This window comes from Macadamia integrifolia, chromosome 8 (genome assembly GCF_013358625.1).
Source record: "Macadamia integrifolia cultivar HAES 741 chromosome 8, SCU_Mint_v3, whole genome shotgun sequence".
NCBI classification, from domain to species: domain Eukaryota; kingdom Viridiplantae; phylum Streptophyta; class Magnoliopsida; order Proteales; family Proteaceae; genus Macadamia; species Macadamia integrifolia.
Genome location: NC_056564.1, coordinates 1,365,423 through 1,382,833, shown reverse-complemented (window position 1 = coordinate 1,382,833; position 17,411 = coordinate 1,365,423). Strand labels below are relative to the sequence as shown.

The following is a 17,411-nucleotide window of genomic DNA, read 5'->3' as shown; positions in this document are numbered from 1 at the left end:
AATGCTGACTATAATTGTGTTAGGCATATACTTTATTTATCTACTTATTTTTGGTTGGCCCTTCTAAAATGGTTTTTTTAAGGGAAAAGAGTACTTCTCATCCCAATGATCAATTCTTTTTGTTCTCCCCTTATATTCAAATAGGATAAATACACATTTATTTTAAGGATGTGGAGAGGTGTGATCTGATTGTTGTGTTGCCAACGTATTCCTTTAAAGCTTAAAGGAAAATTTTATAGGATTGTTGTACGGCCGGCTATGATGTATGAGGCAGAGTTAAGTTGTGTCATATAAAGAAGCTATGCGTAGCATAGATGAGGATGTTAATATAGTTGTGCGGAAAAACTAGGAAGCATTAAGTAAGGAATGAATGTGTTAGTGCTGATTTGGGAGTTGCCTCGATCAATCACAAGTTCCGAGAAAGTTGTTTGAGGTGGTATGACTGATGGAGGGCCTTAGTGAAAAAAGGGAAGATCAAAGGGAAGGGAATCACACACTCACATTGTGCACAAATCATATCAATTCTCATTCAAATTAATTCACTTGTCCATCGGTTACAACCTATATATAGGGAAAATAGAGACATGAAACTAGAAACCCATAAAAGAAAACTCATGCAAGGAAAGAATTCTTAACTCCTACGTTCAAGTCTGGAAAGTGAAAAGCATGAAATAAAAGACAAGTTTATTTCCAACCCTTGTTGGACCAAACCTTGGGATGAACCGGTTCTTCTTAGCTCTTGGCTTCCAAAGCCGGTCATGCTGGTCCAACCATGCAAGTGCAGCTGTATTTACATCAATGATTGTGTTCAGTGGAGGTTTTGGTCGAAACTTGGAATATCTCATTTTAGGCCAAGGCTGGAACAGGGCTCGAAACCAAAACCTCGATCCTTGCATAGTGATCACCGATAGGTTCTCTGTTGGTACTTCAACAACCTATGACCTCCACTCCCTCTTCTCTGACAAGTTTGAATATCTCAACCACGGGTCGCTTGTGCTCCTCGTCAATTTCTGCCTCCTCTGTTTGGTTTGCCTTCTCTGATTTCTATCTCTCTCCTCCATTTTCTCCATCTCCCCCCACTCTGTCTCCCTCAACTGCTCTCTGTTTGAATCTCTCTCTAACTAGCGACTCTTGCTTGAAAAATATTCCCCACCCTGGCATAAAATGGAATTCTTCAAGTAACTCAGTCTTGATACCCTTTAGCAAGGGAAATTAGCCTTGGGGTGGGTTGCATGTGTTGGGCCTTTGGTCCAATGGATTTTTATTGTAATAGGTCACTTCAATGGATTTAAAATAGGGGTAAGAGGATTGAATACGGGATTTATTAAGTTAAAAGTTCTATTCCTTTATTTTCTTAAAAGTGTTTTTGTTCTTTCCATGAGTCTCCTAGTTAAATAAACAGCTTGTTGTTAACAAACCCTTCCCCTTTGTTTGTGGCTCCCCCCGGAACCCTTCCCCTCCTGTGCTTGTCTACCTCCATGGCTGAATCCCCTTGTGTGGTGCCATCCCCTCCCAACTCCCTCTTCCACAAACCTCCTTTTCTTGTCCCTGACATGGTGCCTTCACCTCCCAGACCTTCCCCACCCCATTCTTCTCCTCCCCTGCTTGGTCCTAACATTCCTCCCCTCTCACCTTCCCCTGGTGGGAGGGGCGCACTCACGGGGGAGGGAGGGGGATGCTCCTCCTATAGACAACTTCAAGAATTTCCAACTCACGTGTCCTTTGAGTTGCTCTTTTCTTTGAAGTATCCATGTGTATTATTGATATATTCTTAGTAGTAGTGGAGGATTAACAGAGGGTTAGATAATGCTAGCGAATACCTAGCATAAAGATATTTCATATAGTAGGATCCACCCACAGGAGATTCCTTAGCCCACAGCAGAAAGCATGCTCATCCAGTCATCCTCCCTTCTAATGGGTGGCGTTATTGGTTAGGATCTGGGGACTCAGAAAAGATTTGCAAACTTCCATGTTACACTTTAACAGTGTACAAGTATCAAGTTACTTAAAGGATAAGTAATTAGTTACATACCTACATAAGTAACTAGTTACTTGAACTACAAGTAACTAGCACTTTATATGTGCAATGTTCTACTTTCGAATGGATAGTGATGCAACATGAGATTCCAGATTATAGATTTCAGTTGCAACCAGGTACGTTGATCAAGTGATCAGATTTGAGATAAAGGAAGCAACTGTGTTGTTAAGGGAAGAAATCAGATCATAGAAGGGAAGGGAACAAAGATGAGACCTCTCTTCTAGGGAGGAAGAGAGGAGAAGAAATCAGGTTTGTGATAACAATCCCGTATGCCAAGCTCAACAACACCAAAACTCTTAAAATAAACTCATTATTTATTCAAATCATCTCAAATTGATGGGGGATGTATACATACATAAAGAGCTTCTAAAATTATTAGTTGACTCAGACTCCTAATCACTATAACACACTCAATAAACTAAATAAACTTAAAACCGAACTCTATCTAGCTATTGTATTCTAGTCTAACTCAAAAACTTAACCACTATTCCCTTGTACCCCACTTTATTCCCACTTTATGGGCCTATAAATCAGTCCCATTACAATGGACCCTAGAAGATAAAAGGCCTAACCTATAATATAGTTATATAACTACCCAAAGGTCAATTTCATCTCATTACTGCCACAAGCACCTTATGGGCCTCCCAAGCTTGTGCATAGGCCTCCATATGGGATTAATGTCTAATGCAACTGCATTAAGTAGAACGGGTTAAAACTTTCTCTTTAGCTGTTGAGCTATTGCCTTTTGGATTCAGTCTTCTATGAAGGTGGATTCCTAGGTAAGTTATTCTTGCTTCTTTGTCTTTTCTTCTGTTTCCTAATTCAAGTTTCTGTTACAAGTTTTTCAACTTCTTGGACAGCTCCTTTTCATCATTACTGTACATTAAACCTCTCACCAAAACTGTCCTACCTCCGAACAAACCACATCTTCACCATTCATCAACCATCATAAACCTAGCCCAAGTTTCACCCTATATTAATTTAGACTTTGCTATTTACACTCTTCATAGCTCAAAACTGAAAGCTTTCTCTCTCTTACATCCATCAAAACTAGGATAAGTAAGAAATCGATCCACTCCTTGGAGACAATATTCATTGTAGAATATTGTACTCTACTCTGTATCTCCTATTTCTTTGCAATGAAAGTTTTGCATTAATGGGAAAAAAAATCATCATTTCGATTATGTTCAAATGGTGTGTGTGTTTGGGGGGGGGGGGGGGGGGGTGGGAAGAAACATTTTAAAAATGAGAAGAAAGAATTTTTGGTTACATGTTTTGAGGTGGGAGCCTTTCTTGCTTTCTATTTGAATTTCGACCATTTAATACTGTATATAAGATTCCAAAACAATTTACACTTTAATGTATTCGGCGTTTTTCATTTGTTCTGCATTGGAGTTTTTGTGTTCCTGTTGGCATGTCTAATAGTAAATTTTACATCTTGAATTTTTTTATTATAATTGTTGTACCATTTCAGGTGCTGTGATGGAAAGTGGTGCAAGAGGAACTTTCATATCTCTTGCCTTGATCCTCCTTTGAAGAATGTCCCACCAGGTGTATGGTACTGTTTTTTGTGTGTCAAGAAGAAGATAGAACTTGGTGTCCATTCAGTATCTGAACAAATAGAATCCATTTGGGATGTTCGACAAGTTGATGTGTCAGAAAAGGAAGGTATAGGTCCATTGTGCTATTTGATATCTTGAGTTTCTTTTGTGTATTCTGTGTGTGTCTTTCTGGTTATGCTTCCTAATGAATTTTTTATTTTCATAATCTGATGGTCTGTGCTAATTATAACTGTCCTCTCCTGGGTTGGAGTTTGATCAATAGTTATTTTTGTGGTGCTAGGAATGCAGAGGCAGAAGCAATATCTAGTGAAGTACAAAGATCTTGCTCATGTTCACAACCGTTGGGTTCCTGAAAGTCAGCTGCTTCAAGAGGTTCCACTGCTTGTTGCCAAATTCAATAGGAAAAGCCAGGTTAATGCCGCCTGATGTTGTTTTGGAAAAGAGGGTTGTTATCCCCTTTCTGATGTTTGATTACTCTGCCTGGTACTTATAGTAACCTTTGTTTTCCCCTACAGTATGTAAGATGGAAACCAGAGTGGACTATTCCACATCGTCTTCTACAAAAAAGGTTATTAATGTCCCCCAAAGAGCGTGATGAATACAAAAGAAAGCATGGTACCGATATTTCAGACTGCTATCATGAGTGGTTGGTAAAATGGAGTGATCTTGGTTATGAGCATGTTACATGGGAGTTTGAAACTTCATCTTTTTTGAGGTCAAATGAAGCTATTAAATTAATAGGAGACTATGAAAGTCGCCGTGAGAAAGCAAAGAGAGCATCCGATCCATCTAGAGATGATAAGGTGCTTCTTAATATATGATTCTAAAGTATGGGTATTAATTTTTTTTTGGGTAAAAAGTACAAGTATTATTTACTTCTTGATATATTATTATCCATCATTGATCCCCTGAAGGCTGATGTATTTGTCAGCCTATGGTTCTACCAAGACAGCAAGGTAGGAATACTGATATTGCATGAATCTGTTCTTACCATAGACTCATTTTTTGTTGGTATGCTCAATAAGCTCTTCCTTTCTGTTCGTCGTCTGGAGCAATGCATTCAGAGCTATGACTATCTTTAGTTACCAAGGGAGCAACCTAGTCAGGTCTGTCAGGAGGATGGTTAATTAATAGATATCACTCTACATATCCCCCAGAAAGATTAGGAACTCTTTTTTTTTTTTAAATATTCTAAAGCTTCTGTTGTAGAAGGCTCAAAAATAGCCATCTGGGTGATCTAAACAATTGCATCCAGCTGTTTATATTGTTTTTCGTTGTGGTGGTCTTGCTGGATTGCATAGCAGTTTTTCCTCCTTTTTTGAAGGTTGGATATACACATAGTGAATAAGGATAACTTTTTCTTTTGTGTCAACAATTTATTCTCCTTTTGTTTTACTGACCTACAACATTGGATTATCGTGCTTTTTTATTGATGGAATTCTGTAAGATTCTTAGTGTTTTCTGTTAGGCCTAGGAAAAACAAGGGTTCACAACTATTTTTCTTGTTAATTATAGGTGGACTCTATTATTAAGTATAAGAACCAACTCTACTATTTAAGTGTAAATACTTTTTTTAATAATGATAGGAGAAACAGAAGAAATGCTAAATGTGAATTTGGCCCCCATCCTGCAACTCATCTCCAACCCACCACCAAGGTTCTAAAAATCGGGTTTCAACCTGGGTCAAAACCAATATTTCGACCGAGATTTCGAGGAGACCATAGATTTTTTTTCCTGGTTTGGTGGAAACCTTGGTTTCAACCCCCAAATTGTGTTTTTCTTGTTTGTTTTTTTGTGTACATCCTATTTTTGACATTTCTAACCTATTCCATGAATTAGTTTCATGAAAAAAACACCTAAAATATTACTAGTGGTGTTGACCCAAGTTTGCTAGTGTAATATGAGTGAAGCTGTACACTAGTCTAAGTCTTCGACTGTACATATAATTTACATTCTGGAAATGGAAATACATGATTAAAACAAGCAATTTCAACACCATGAATGCGTAGATATGGTCATTTTAACTAACATAAAAAAATTGAAAGCATTCTACCCATGTATAGAACTACAAAAACAACAAACATAACTTTATCCCAACTAATTGGGGTTAGCTACATGGATCCGATATGGAAAAAAAAGAAATTAAAGAAGTAACAAAAAAAGAAGAAAAAATAAGTAGAAGGGGGATAAGAGAAGAAGATAGGACAGAAATCAAAGATGCATCATAGAACTACATTATATAAAAAAATTGAATTTTGGGGAAATTGGGGTTTGCCTTTTTTGCTTCAAGTTCTTTATGTAGGTCTTGGTTATGCAAAATATGTGACTAGTGTTATAAGTCGATATTGAAAAAAGGGAGAGGAATTGTGGCTTGCTGTTTAGCACAAGTCACGATTTCTTGTGGGGGAATTTTGGCCCTAGTGAATCTTATCAAGTTAGAGTTAGTAAGTTGGTTAGCTTTCTATTTCAGCTATGTTTTCTTGTCTCCTATTCTATAGGATTGTTGTGCACTTGTGCGTCCAACTATGATGTATGGGGCGGAATGTTGGAGAGGTGCATCTGAAGTTTTATGTGATCGGCGTATCCTCTAAAGCTCAAGAGAAAATTCTATTGGATTGATGTGCATCCAAGTATGATGTATGGGGCGGAATGTTGGGTAGTCAAGAAGAGTCTTATTGAGAAACTGTGTAGCTGAGATGAGGATGTTAAGATGGATGTGCGGTAAAACTAGGAAGGATAAAGTAAGCAATGAGCATATTAGAGCTGTTTTGGGAGTGGCCCCAATCAATGACAAGCTCCGTGAAAGTCGTTTGAGGTGGTATGACCATGTTCAAAGGAGGCCTGAGGACGCCCTAGTAAGGAGTGATCGGATCCAGATTGAAGGAGCCAAAAGAGCTAGGGTCAGGCCTAAAATGACCATAGACAAAGTGGTGAGGAATGACATGCATAACCTTGGTCTTGTCCCCACTATAACCTTGGAGTCTTGGATAGAACCTATTGGAGGGCAAGGATCCATGTAGCCGACCCCATTTAGCTGAGATTTTCCTAATTGCCGGGTTGTGCCTCTTTCCTCTTACTCATATTTCTTTTCTCATCTCTCATCTCTTATCTTTCCATCTCTTCCCTCCTCCGCTCTTGTTTGGACTTTTTCTATTTTGTTTGGATCCATGTAGCTGACCCCATTAAGTTGGGATAAGGCTGAGTTTGTTGTTGTTGTTTCTAGTTTCCTATTCTGTAATAGTTAGTCTATATATTGAATGAAGGAGAGCCATCCCAATCTTACGGTTGTGACTCCCAAGTTATAGCCATCTCTTGTCTTCTTCCTTTTTCTTATTCGTTGCAACTAGAATCAAAGATTTAGAGAGAAATTTGACTTTTTTTTTTTATTTTGTTGCTTCAATCCATTGTTTCCCAAGAGAAACAGTTGAAATATAGGAGATGTAGGTCGAAATGTGCAAAAATGAGCTTGTTTCCCATGAAACAAGTCATTTTATGGCACTCTTGGTTGAAACAGTCAATTTCTGGGAAATGTTGGTCGAAATGGGTCAATAGTCGATACTAGTCGAAACCTTGGACTTTTATTATGTACCATATAATTTTGTCTTGGGTTGGCTTGATATGGTCGAAATTTTGGTAAAAATGGTCGAAATTTCGAACCATGCCCACCACCACCCCCTGCCCCACCTCTGTTCATCAACCCTGCCCTCGCCATTAACATGGTTTCCCGCCTGCTTTACATTGCCTTTTGTGTCCCGCCAGGATTTCACTGGATAAATCATAAAATCCGATATTAATTGAAAGCTTATTCTTTTCCATCAATTCCCTGATTCAAAATAGAGCAGAAAATTTTGTTTTCCTTTATAGCACATGCCTTACTCTACAATTCGAACTCAAAGTCACCTCATGAAGCCGAGTTCTAGATTCATATTTTAGAGTTCAAAAACCAAGCTCCCTATCAGTTTTGAACTGATCGTTTCTTTCTTTTTTCTCTGATCCCCACCCAATCAACTCTTTTTTTTCTTTTGTACATACTGCTGTGTTGCTTGATCTGTGAAGAGTCGGCCAAGATGGTTGATACGGAAATTGTTCAAACTGTCATCGCATCATTGGTAATTTTAAGTGAATCCAGATTCTGGACCACATTAGTTGATCAGATATGATTTTGAATTTATTTATTTTCTCGATCCCATTTATTATTTCTTTATTAATGCAATCTCATAGCATGAATAATTAAAGTTTCCGTTCTCCTCCTCCTTTCTTAAAGTGTGAGTACTGGATTATCTTGTAATGATTTCTATACTTCTACAGCAAGAAGTCATAGATTTCATTCTGTCGTTCTGTTCTTCTGATTCATTGTCGTACGATTACATGTAATCCTCCCTCTCTGAGACCACCAATCACCTCCTCCACGCAACCCTGTAATCCCACCGTCTGTCTCTGCAAGTCCATTTCTCTGCAAACCATCTCTCCAACCGGAAACCCATCCCCTCTACCACTGCCACTCATCTGACCACCCTGCAACCCCATGCCAGCCCTGTGCACCTCCATCTGGTCATCCCTTGCATGCCTCTACAAGCCCCTTGCTTCCATCCGTGAGCACCCTTTGCCCTGCTGCAAAACTGCTGAAAGAGGAAGCTGGAAACAAAGGGTTTTGATAACAATAATTGACAATTACCATTATAGCTTCATTTCTTAGCAGTTACAGCACATGCTCATTAAGGCTTAGAGCATAATAGAAGAAAAATCGTTTTTGGCAATAACACAAATGGGTTAGGACCTATTTATGGTTTTTGTGTTATTGCTATTAATTTTAAATAGAAATAGCATCCATAAATGATACCAAAGAGAGCCTTAGATGGGATAAGGCTGATTTTATTTGAGTCGTCGAATGATGCCATCTGGCTCTTCCTCCAGCCATCCAGGGAAGCTTGATGATATTCACGGTCTCTTAACAACCTATAAGTACGTAACTGTTCTGGGTGTGCAATTATATATAGTGTACTTAACCTTTCTGTCTCTCAATTTATTTTCTATTTATGGATTCATAATTAATGCTTACAGGTACAGCAGGAATTGAAAGGTTCTTTCTTGGAACTGTCAAAGCTTCCAGGAGGATGTCCTCCTGAACTTGATTGCCATTTAACTTTCGTCAACAAGATCCGTGAGTGTTGGCACAAGGGCCAGAATTCTTTCCTCATCTATGACCAGGTAGAAGCCAGTTAGGTCAAATTGGCATCTTAAGTTCTTAACCTGGTTTTATGTTCTTGTAATTGCTTTGTGCTTTTGTACTATTTTTAGATATTTCATTATTTATGTCATAAATTCTGACATTTCAAACTGGAATTGGTGAATTTTGTGTTGCAGGAGCGGTTTATGAAGGTGATATTATTTATACTGTCCTTGCAGTCTGATGTATGTCGGCCTTCCCTCATCGTTTCAAGTGCTCTTTCTGTATGGGAAACTGAGTTCTTGCATCTAGCACCATCAATCAATGTTGTTGTCTATAATGGGAACAGTGATGTCCGGAAGTGTATTCGTGCACTGGAATTTTATGAAGAAAGCGGTTGTCTAATGTTTCAAGTTCTTCTGTCTACTCCAGATGCCGTTATCGAGGTACTTTATTTCTTAATTTTTTTCATATTTTTTACTTGAGGATCGGAAACTTCTTACCATTAGTAATTATCTTGGCTGAATTCAAGGTCTTAAGACTTGGAATCGGGCACTGGATCAGTCTCCATAGATTCTGATCCGACCCAAATTTTTAAACCATGTTTGATTCAGGTTCCTTATTTTAATTTGTTCTTTTAAGTCTTTTGTCCTTTCCTTGTCCAGGAAAGAATAAGTTCATTTTATTAGAAGTGCTTTAGGAAAATTTATCTGGACTGTTGTATCTTATACTGGAGGATCTTGTTGAATTGTACACTATACTCAGTTATAGCCTTGTTGATTTTGTTAACCTCCTGTGCAATATTATGCAGGATTTAGAAGTTTTAGAATGCCTAGGATGGGAAGCATTAATTGTTGATGAGTGCCAACACTCCCGAGTGTCAAAATATTTTGAACAAATGAAACGACTATCAACTGATTTTAGGCTTCTTGTTGCCAGTGGTCAGATAAAGGTATTTTTTCCTTTGTTCTGGTCAATAGTTGATGTTCTTTACCTCTGGCTGCATCATTTAACGAATACTGAATTTCTCCAGGATAGCCTTGCTGGATACCTCAATCTATTGGCATTCCTTGATTCTGGGGGTGAAGGGGCCAGCCCTGATGGTTTGAAGGTTGACTCTAGTGATAATATTGGTAAACTGAAGGAGCGCTTGACACAGTTTGTTCCGTTTGAGTGCAAATCTGAATCCTCTAAGTTTGTAGAGTATTGGGTTCCTGTTGAACTTTCCAACATACAACTTGAGCATTATTGTTCTACTTTACTTTCAAAAGAAATGTCTCTTCGATCATGTTCAAAGAACGATTCTGTTGAGGCCCTTCGTGATATACTTATTTCTGCAAGGAAGGTCGGTCTCTAGTGAATTGTTCCCCAGATGAGATGCCTTCATATTTACAATTAATTAATTCCATCTCGTCTTCTTTGCTTGATTTCATTATTATTGTATCTGTTTCTGCTTAGTATGCGGACTTTTATGTTTACAGCTAGGTGGTATTCCTGTTAACTTTTCTTTCTGATTTGCTCATATGGTATTTTTTGCCAGTGCTGTGACCATCCCTATCTTTTGGAGCCTTCTTTGCAAAGCTTGCTTACTAAAGGTCTTCCTGAGGTGGAGTATTTGGATGTTGGAATAAAAGCAAGTGGCAAGCTGCAACTTCTTGACAAGATCCTTCAAGAGATGAAAAGATGTGGCTCAAGAACACTGATCCTTTTTCAGGTACCCGAATTACTGGCTGACACTATATGATACTGTTTTCCATTTTTCCCTGCTCCGCTCTGCTGCAGAGTTTGCTGCATGCTTGAAGGTAAAACTTTTGTGAGATAACAGTTAGTAGGATAATAGTATGAAAAGTTCAACTGTGACATGACAGAAATACAACCCCTCCAAAGGGATATCGTTATTAAAGCCAACCCATAAGTATAGTATACAAAATGACAATCTGACAGAAACAGTTTGGATGCTACACTTGCAAATTCATTACGTCATCACCTTGATTAATCGCGTTTGAGTTCAGAGCATCCCATTGCACGACGCTCCTGCTACTGCAGGGTCTGGGAGGGGCAAATGTACGCAGCCTTACGCCCTATTTTGCAGGAAAGGCTGTTTTCAAGTTTCAAACCCGCAACTAACAGGTTTCAATACCACAACTTAACCGTTGCGCCAAGGCTTGCCCACATTAATCGCTTATGAGGAAACTTCATTAATTGCCCTTACGGTTTTGTCTTCTGTTTATTGATTTGAACAATCTTCTGTCTGAAGACATGGTTATATTCCAATTATTCCTATTCTTTGATATTTTTGTTATATGACAGTCATTTGGTGGGTCTACGCTTGGAGATATTTTGGATGACTTTCTGCGGCAAAGATTTGGGCCTGATTCTTATGAACGTGTTGATGGATTGGTCAGTCCAAAGAAGAAGCAAGCTGCCATTAACATGTTTAACAGTAGGGAGAGAGGGAGATTTGTGTTTCTATTAGAAAATCGAGCTTGCCATCCAAGCATTAAACTTTCGTCAGTGGACACTATTATTTTGTTTGATAGTGATTGGAACCCACTGAATGATTTAAGAGGCTTGCAAAGGATCCATATTGATTCACAGCTCGAACGGCTGAAAGTTTTCCGTTTGTATACATCTTGTACTGTCGAAGAAAAAATTCTAAGTCTTGCAAAGCAAGATGTTTCTCTGGATAGCAATATACAGAATATAAACCGCAGTGTTTGTCAGATGCTTCTTATTTGGGGTGCCTCCTATCTATTCAGTAAATTGGATGGGTTCCATGGTGGTAATACGTCAGATTCAGATTTAAACATTTTGTCCAATGAGTCATTTATGAATGCTGTAGTGGAGGAATTGTTGATACAATTGCCCCAAAATGCTGACAACTGTAAAAAAAACAACTGTTCGTTCATTTCAAAGGTTAATCAGAGTGTTTCAACCTATTCAAGGGATATTCCTTTACTTGGGGAGAGTGAAATGCAGTTGAGCGATGAAGAGCCACCCCATGTTTTTTGGACAAAATTATTGCAGGGAAGGTATCCTCGGTGGAGATACTTGTCTGGGTCGTCTCATAGGAGACGAAAAAGAGTTCAGTATTTTGATGAATCACCAAGAAAATCAGACATTGAGGGTGATGAAGCTATAAAGAAGCGCAAGAAAGTAGCTAACAATGCCATTGATCCAATCTCTCTCAAGCCTTGGCTAGAAGACAAAAGAAAAGTACTTGCTGGGGGTAAGGAAGGTAAAATTGCTGTTGCTGCTGTAGTTTCATGCAGTTATGATGGAACCTCCACTTCTGTTTGAAAGAGTGTCAATTTACTGGGGGCACAATGGGGATTGAGTGTATTTATGACATTCAGTTTTCCATTGCTATTTTTTGCCTCCATTTCTTCTTTTCATTCTGTGAAGCCGAGCCATTTCCTTTTCTGCAGGAACATCTGGAGCTCAAGCTGGCAATGTGTCTCCATCCTTGCCAAGGTCAGCAGTTATGAGTGACACAAATCATGCGTGCTCCTCACCTAATGAAGTTTCTGGTGGATCAGATACTCACTTTGTTGAATCTGAGGAAAGAAGAAAACTACGTGATGCCCAGAAGAGTCTTCATCTCTTATTGAAGCCAGAGATATCAAAACTCTGTGAAATCCTAAAACTTCCTGTATGCATCTCATAATTTTTTTTTTGGGTGGAAGATGCATCTGATAAATTCAAAATATCTAGTTTGTTTTCCAAGGGATTTGTCTTCATTTGTGTCTTTTGTTGTTATTTACCATTTTGATGGATATGTTCACTTACATTGGCAGACTTCTTCCTTTATTTGAATGAAGTTTCTTTAATCAATAAAAGTATAAACCTCAACTCTAGAAAACGTTTTTGCAACTGCTAGGTATCAGCTACTGGTTCTGCCTTTATTGTCTAACTATGGCTGGGTATCTGTTTAGTGGCATTCATGCCTCTAATCAGTTCCTTGATTCATGTACTTGTTTACACTAACCCTGTCCTTCTAGAGCCTTCCACTTGCACGTCACTTGTTTCAGTGATGGGTCTTCATTGCACATGACTAAATCTCACTTGATTTCTAACATCATGTAAATAGTTGGCGCATAGTTTGCGAAATTGCAATTATTCTTTGTCCTATTTTGCTGGCTGTGCTACTAGGTAGATTTTGGATAAGTTTTGGCTTCATCATGTGGTTTTTATTAAGAAACACAATATTTTTTGTCATCAGAATGGAGTACCAAAATGCCTGCTTCAATTGTTCTATTTTTCCATGAATCAGGGCATCATTTTACTTTAGTGTGCTTACTGACAATTGTTGGCTTGAGGCTCATTCATCTGCTAAAAGTTTGAAGAATGCTTCTTGTTGTTGTTATTTGCCCACTGTCTAGGCCATCCATTGCTTGCTGACAGCTTGCGAACCATAGTTCTCTGATTTCATTTGTTGTCCGAATTAAATGCAGGGGTACATCAAGGTTATGGCTGGAAGGTTTCTCGAGTATATAATGAATAACCATCATGTTAATAGAGAACCAGTGGCCATATTACAAGCTTTTCAGATCTCTGTGGTTAGTATCTTCTCACATTAGTTGGTATTTTTTTATTTTTTTTGTTCTAATGATATCAAGTTGGTAGCTGTTCCATCTACTAATTTTTGGTAACTTTGCTGTACCAACATCTTTGCATGTTTTTTATAATCTATGCATTTCGATTAAAACTAAACTAATTGTTTTGGTTTTGATGGTCAGCACCTAGCCAAAATTTTCTTGGAATGTATCATTTCAGTTGAACATTTTCACATTTTGCTGAACTTTGTAATGTTTTGTCCCAGATATTGGACAATTGAAATAAAAACTTTCAACTTCACTGACAATTGATTATGTGATTTTCCTGATGTTGAGCCAGTTTCAGTGGAATCATTTGAAATATTCGATGCTAGGCCGAGATCCTCTAATCATTAGACCCATAGAAACTAATTGGTGCTCCAGTTCCGGTCTGCTGGTCCTATGGCACAGGATTCGATACACATTCTAAAATAATTATATTATGAATAAATTATGTCTTACCAGTTTTTCTTTTTTCAGTGTTGGACAGCTGCTGCTTCCTTTAAGCACAAGATTGACCACAAGGAATCACTTGCACATGTAAAACAGCTTTTGAATTTTGAATGCAAGGAGGAAGAAGTGGAATTTATCTTTTCAAAATTGTGGATGCTGAAGAAAATGTTTTATCGTTGTATGGAAAGCTCTACCGAATTGAAATCTGTAGAAGATAGTTCACCTAGAATAAAATATGTTTCAAAAATTCTTCCATGTGCTAGTTCTTCACAATCAGTGACATCTGCCCAGGAAGAGTTGGAAGGAGATATCAGAGATAGCTGTCAGAGTCTTAACTTTCCTCAATATGTTCTTGCCAAGCAAGTGCGGTCAACTGATTTTGATAAAACCAGTTGGTCGCAGAAGAATGATTTCGTGAATGTTAGCCAATTTAACAGAATTTGTGTGAAGAGGATAAAGACGCTCCTCCAGAAGCAACGTGAAGAAGTTCAGAAGTTCAATAAAATCAGGCAGAAGGAAAAAGCAAAGCTGGAGGAAGAGCTAAAATCAAAGTTGGCTCTTATCCACACAGTACATGAACACAACTCCATTAGATTAGTTAAGATAAAGATGGCAGAGCAAGACCATGCAAAGAAGATAGAAGAGAACAATCAGCATTGGGAAGTACTCAGGAAAAATCTTGAGGCCTTGCAGCTGGTGGCAAGGAATAGGGAGAAGCAGATGGAGGCTCATTGGTTGGAGCAAGCCAAGTCTTGGATATCAGTTGGGCTATTTTCTAAGCTTCCTTTGCCGGTTTCTGGGTTCAGGTTGGAACAAATGATGGCTTGTGAGCTAGGTGCCACCCAAATTTCTGGACCTCCTTCAGAAAAATCTGATCCTAACATAACTTTTCCAACCAAGCCAGGTGAGGTTCTACCTTCTGTAACAGAAACTACTCCAAATAAAACCACAGAGGCCAGTGTCCCTCGTTGCAGAGAGGGCAGTGGAGTGGATGCTACTCTCGTCACGCAGCCTGAAAGGGAGGATGGTGGAACAGATGCCACCGTCTCCGTGCAGTTTAATGGGGACAGTAACAGAATTGATACTATGCTTGATATGCAGCCTAAAAGAGAGGATGATGGAATGGATGCTTCTGTTGTCATGCAGTCTAATGAAGATGGCAACAGTTTAGATGCTACACTTGACATGCTGCCTAATAGGGGGGGTGATCGAGTTGATTTTATTGGTCTTGACATGCTGTCTAATGGAGATAACAATGGATTGGATGGTGACATGCTGTCTAATGGAGATAACAATGGATTGGATGGTGACATGCTGTCTAATGGAGATAACAATGGATTGGATGGTACAGTTTCCATGCATTCTGTTAGAGTTGAGGGAATAGATGCTACAGTTTTCATGCAGCCTCATAGAAACAGCAAAGGAATGGATTCTACTTATGGCATGGAGTCCCGTAGAGAGGACAATGCAATGGATGCTACAGCCTCAGAAAGGGAAATTCTTGCTGGAGATGAGCAACACAATATGGCTGACAATTCCAACAGTGTAGATTTGTGTTCCTTCGAGCCAATTCAGATGGACTCACATTCTTTATCTCTTCCACATGTTACAGCTGCCCAGAACAGTTTATTTCCATTGGATGAGGTATATAGATGGCCTCTCTCCCCCCCCCCCCCCTTTATTTTCCCTTCTTTTCCCTGTTAATATTGTCATGCCTATTTGCCATTTATCTTTATCCTAATGTTGAATTAATTTATCTTTATGATGTACAAGGCCGTGTGTTCTAGACTTTGAACCTGTTGGTCTGACCATCCAAAATTTGATTGTAGCAGATGGTTTTAATAGGAGACAACTGCCTATTGGCACACCCTAATTGAACTAGTCTTAGCCTACTACATTGAACCAAATTTAGATTGTGTTACAATCCCAGATTCTTGTAATCAAACAAGTAAAACCAGAAGAAGAGAGGAAGAAAAGAGAAAAAAAAGAGAAGAGGGAAAGGAAAAACCACAGAGAGCCTTAAAGAGAGAGGAACCTACGATCAGTCCAGAATGAGGCTGATTGCAAGAATCCTTAGTTTATATAAACTTAATAATATGTGAACAAGTACTAGAATGCCCCCAATATAAGAGAACTAAACCCTAAAGACACAGTCCTATCAGGTCCAATGAATAGCGCTAATCTCGATATCGGGATTAGCTCCTCTCAACACTCCCCCTTAAGCTGGAGCATACACATCACCCATGCTCAACTTGATACAACCACTGGGAAAACTAGGAGTAAACAAAGACTTAGTAAACATGTCAGCTAACTGATCCGTTGAAGGAACAAAGTCTCAATCAGCTTCTTTAGAGCAGCATCACAAACAAAATGACAGTCCACCTCTATGTGTTTGGTCCTCTCATGGAAGACCGGGTTACTAGCAATGTAAATTGCGGCTTGGTTGTCACAATACATCTTCATTGGCTTGGTCATTGGAAACCCCAACTCCAAGAGTAACGACTACAACCACATCAATTTAGTGGTAGTATGAGCCATAGCTCTGTACTCTGCCTCTACACTGGACTGGGCAATAATAGTCTGCTTCGTGCTACGCCACATAATAAGATTACCTCCAACAAAGGTACAATATCCAGTAGTAGATCTCCGATCACTAGCAGAGCCAACCCAATCAACATCAGAGTAGCCAAGGAGATCCATATGCCGATTAGGACGGTAAATCAACCCTTTTCTAGGGGCACCTTTCAGATAACGAAGAATACGGACAACAACATCCCAATGGGCTTTCTGAGGAGACTGCATAAACTGACTAAGAACAACAACATAAGAAATGTCAGGACGAGTCACAGTAAGGTAAATCAGCTTGCCAATCAAACTTGTGTACTGATGCACATCCTGAAACGGTTCACCATCATTAATACCAAACTTTTGGTGAGGATCCATAGGAATATCAACGGGTCTGGATGCAAGCATCCCAGTATTAGATAGAAGATCCACAACATACTTTCTTTGAGACAGATTGATCCCTTTCTTGCAGCGGATCACCTCAATTCCGAGAAAATAATGGAGATGACCAAGATCCTTGGTCTGAAAATGGTGCTGGAGATGGGCCTTTACTTCAGAAATACTTGCCTCATCATTGCCAGTAAGAATAATGTCATCAACATATACTACCAAGCAGGGATTAAAGTATTGGTATCGATCGCCGTATCGGTCGGTCAAAATTAAGATACGTATCGGAGGGTATCGTATCGTATAGGAGATATGCTAAGATACACTAAAGATACGCACAAAAATGGATAGGGAACACATTTTTATACACTTTTGCATAAAAAAATAGTTAAAAAAAGCTATATATAACAAGTAGAATGCATAAATACTTAAGTAGAGGGTATCGTATTGATAGACAAATATATTGAGTTGAAAATGTTCAAAATGATGAGGTTTGAGTTTCTTACAGTTTTTTCTTTCCTCATTGCCATTGCCACTGTGATGAGTGCCGTGAAGAGTGTCGTGGTGGTTCAAATCCTTGGCTAGGACCTTCTTCTTCAATAGGAGCAACTACGATGATATTCTGCACTTGTCGAATATAGGCA

The 17,411-nt window shown here is 38.8% G+C and overlaps 1 protein-coding gene across 1 annotated transcript in view; it reads left to right on the top strand.

The window, feature by feature from the left end:
• The window catches only part of LOC122086114 (chromodomain-helicase-DNA-binding protein Mi-2 homolog), a 34,332-nt gene extending 18,813 nt beyond the window's left edge, over positions 1-15,519 (top strand). Inside the window, exons 6-18 of the mRNA XM_042654823.1 lie at positions 3,513-3,706; positions 3,881-4,011; positions 4,116-4,403; positions 8,662-8,808; positions 8,965-9,213; positions 9,579-9,719; positions 9,801-10,112; positions 10,308-10,481; positions 11,078-12,005; positions 12,196-12,419; positions 13,222-13,326; positions 13,843-15,048; positions 15,127-15,519. Of these exons, the coding sequence (XP_042510757.1) occupies positions 3,513-3,706; positions 3,881-4,011; positions 4,116-4,403; positions 8,662-8,808; positions 8,965-9,213; positions 9,579-9,719; positions 9,801-10,112; positions 10,308-10,481; positions 11,078-12,005; positions 12,196-12,419; positions 13,222-13,326; positions 13,843-15,048; positions 15,127-15,519 (4,492 nt within the window). The remainder of the gene's footprint in view (positions 1-3,512; positions 3,707-3,880; positions 4,012-4,115; positions 4,404-8,661; positions 8,809-8,964; positions 9,214-9,578; positions 9,720-9,800; positions 10,113-10,307; positions 10,482-11,077; positions 12,006-12,195; positions 12,420-13,221; positions 13,327-13,842; positions 15,049-15,126) is intronic.
• Positions 15,520-17,411: the final 1,892 nt, after the last annotated feature.